Below are 2,944 nucleotides of genomic sequence, written 5' to 3' on the forward strand. Positions count from 1 at the left end.
GCCATCATTGTTGTTTGGTGGGCCTGGGCTGGATTTGAACCTGCCACCTTAGGTGTATGTGGCTGGCACCTTAGCCACTTGAGCCACAGGCACCAAGCCAAAGCTAGATATTGTTGATAATTATTTTTATAACTCTATAGAAGGAGCATTCTCAAACCATGGTTTTCAAACACTGGTAAGCAGAAATCCTCTGGGAACTTATTAAAATATCCAGAAGCCAGGCCCATCCTAATTCAGAGGCATAGAATGGACCACACATCTATTTTGTGAGTCTAAGTGGTCAGTAGCATATTAGCTCAGTCTTTAAGGTCATCTATGCCATAATAGTGCTCAAATTCCTACCACAGATCCTTCAACAATAATTATCAATCATATGCTTAAACGTCTCATTGTTGGAGAACTCATACTTTCTATTAAGGCACAAAATCCCAAATTACAAGAATACTTGAGGTAAACATATTACACCTTGCACACCTGTCTCGTGAATGATTGAAGACCCTGATCTGTCCATGACGGTAGATAAACTTTGAAATCTGGTATGGCTTTAGGGAAATATGAAATGGAGACCAAGTTTCTTGCCGTTCGAATAACTCTGGGTGATTACACACCTAGGAGGAAGGCAAATAGTAAGAAACAGTCATATCCAAATATAACTCTATGAAACAATGAGGGATCCCAAATGCCAAATGTTTACCTTTGAGAATGTATACTTTCCGATTTTCACCTCTTTTTAAGTTTTTATTTGGCATCAAGGCTAAAGCCTTTTTCTTGAAGTGGATTAATAAAGACAACTTCAAGGCAACTGATCTAAGCTCTTACCTTCCTAAACTGCATGACCAGATTCATGAGGCTGCTGGTGGTGTTCTGTGCTTGCTGGGTAGAGCCCATAGAAGACTGCAACAAATCCTCAATAGAAATTTTGTTCTTTAGTGCTTGATATAATAGCTTCTGTCGGCTGGTCAGCTGACAGTACATTAGAATCTCAATCTAAAAATCAGTAAGAAGATTTATAGTTGGAAACACATGTAGAACAGATCATGACTGAGTAAACAATACACATATGTGAACTATCTTTATAAACCTTGATATGGATAATGACCCAGAAAAAGATATTCTTTACTTAGTCTTCTTATCTTGTCACTCACTCCACATGCTCTTCCTGGGGAATCTCTTCCATTTCCAGTACCACCAACTATATGACTCATATAGTCACTTGCAAAAATATATTCCCAAACATCCCCAGACTCATGTTTTCAACTACTAACTATGAGAAAAGCAGTCTGCAGCAATTTTCTCATGTGACATATCAGGAAAAAAACTGTCTTTGCTATAATTCACAAAATTAATTAATATTATAGCTTTATTATTCAATCAGTTGCCCAAAGACTAATTTCCTTCAGCTCTGACTTCTCTCTCACTCTCACATCAATGTTCTACCATTTCCTAAATCCATTAATTCACCCTGAAATTTATCAGGACTCACTGTTTTAACCATTTTTATTTCCTTAATATTAGCCTAGCCTGCTAATATTTTTCATGGTTCCAGTCTCTCCTGGTTCTAATATATATCCCATATAAATCTTATAAAGTAATTCAACTGCTAAAAACCCTTCACAGTGCATTTTTACTTATAATAAAATATGGAAACTTCTCACCTAGACAGAAAAGGCCTCGACAATCTAACCCCACCCCATTATCTCAGTTTCATTACTACCTTGTCCACTTCCAATATCCCATAGCCACAACGGTCTCAACAATTTTTTCCAAAACATGCTACATATTTCAATACTATTCAACTTTGCTCATGCCACATTGGGCCTAGCACCCTGTTCCCACCATAGTTTCCTTGTAAATACCAATTCATCATTCAAGACCCACCTCATATGTCCCCATCTACTTTACTGCCTTCCCTAATCTTCCCCAACTATAATGAGATTATAAACATCAAATAATGGTTACGAAATGTATACAAAGTACACTGGTTAAGAAACACAATACATCTGATAACATCTCGATTTAACAGGAAACAACAAAAATTATGACTGCTATTCAGTTGTAAGCCCTTTCTGATATAAGTGTCTAAAGGATTCATCTTTTTTTTTTTTTTGGTGTTTTCCTCTTACCAGACCCATCTGTACAAAACTGCTACTATAGTTCTCTGAGGTAAAATCAGCCAGTTAATAAAATAGTTGCCAAAATTTTTAGTAAAAGAATCAAATGTAGGTACGGTTCTACTCTTATATTTGAAGAGGGTATACATATGAAGCCCGACTTAAGTGATTTTCCCCACCACAATCTTTCAGAGTCACTAAATTCAAAATAATCTACCTTTCCAGCAGTGATAGAAGAAAACCTGAAAGATTACCAAGATATTATCAAGAACTTCGAAAAATAGCCAGCCGCAGTGGCTCACACCTGTCATCTTAGTGCTCTGGGAGGCCAAGGCAGGTGAATCCCTTGAGTTCAGGAGTTTGAGACCAGCCTGACAAAGAGTGAGACCCCATCTCTACAAAAAATAGAAAAACTAATTGGGCCTTGTGGCAGGTACCTGTCATCCTAGCTACTCAGGAGGCTGAGGAAAGAGGATTGCTTAAGCCCAAGAGATTGAGCTATGATACCGTGGCTCTCTTCCCAGGGCAACAGTGAGACTCTGTCACAAAAAAACCCCAAATCCTGGAAAGATATATTTAGGCAGACAGTAGAATCATAAGGAACAAGAGGAATCTACGGAAGATGGAGCCCTCTCCCCACCCCAAACAATTGGAAACCAGGAGAAAAAGAAAGAAGAACAGGAAAAGGACTCACAGGAAATAGTACAAGATTAAAAAAAAAATTTTTTTTTTTTTTTGAGACAGAATCTCAAGCTCTCGCCCTGGGTAGAGTGCCGTGGCATCACAGCTTACAGCAACCTCCAACTCCTGGGCTCAAGTGATTCTCCTGCCTC

At 38.3% G+C, this 2,944-nt stretch overlaps 1 protein-coding gene across 2 annotated transcripts in view; it reads right to left on the reverse strand.

Moving 5' to 3' along the window:
• INO80 (INO80 complex subunit) overlaps positions 1–2,944 on the reverse strand; it is a 148,807-nt gene that overhangs the window by 95,792 nt on the left and 50,071 nt on the right. For both annotated transcript variants that reach the window (XM_023514274.1, XM_003791734.3), the window contains 2 exons: positions 820–987; positions 475–608 (listed from right to left, as the gene is read on the reverse strand). In XM_023514274.1, the coding sequence (XP_023370042.1) occupies positions 475–608; positions 820–987 (302 nt within the window). The remainder of the gene's footprint in view (positions 1–474; positions 609–819; positions 988–2,944) is intronic.

This window comes from Otolemur garnettii, unplaced genomic scaffold (assembly GCF_000181295.1).
Source record: "Otolemur garnettii isolate 467f Iridium unplaced genomic scaffold, OtoGar3 scaffold00050, whole genome shotgun sequence".
Classification (NCBI taxonomy): domain Eukaryota; kingdom Metazoa; phylum Chordata; class Mammalia; order Primates; family Galagidae; genus Otolemur; species Otolemur garnettii.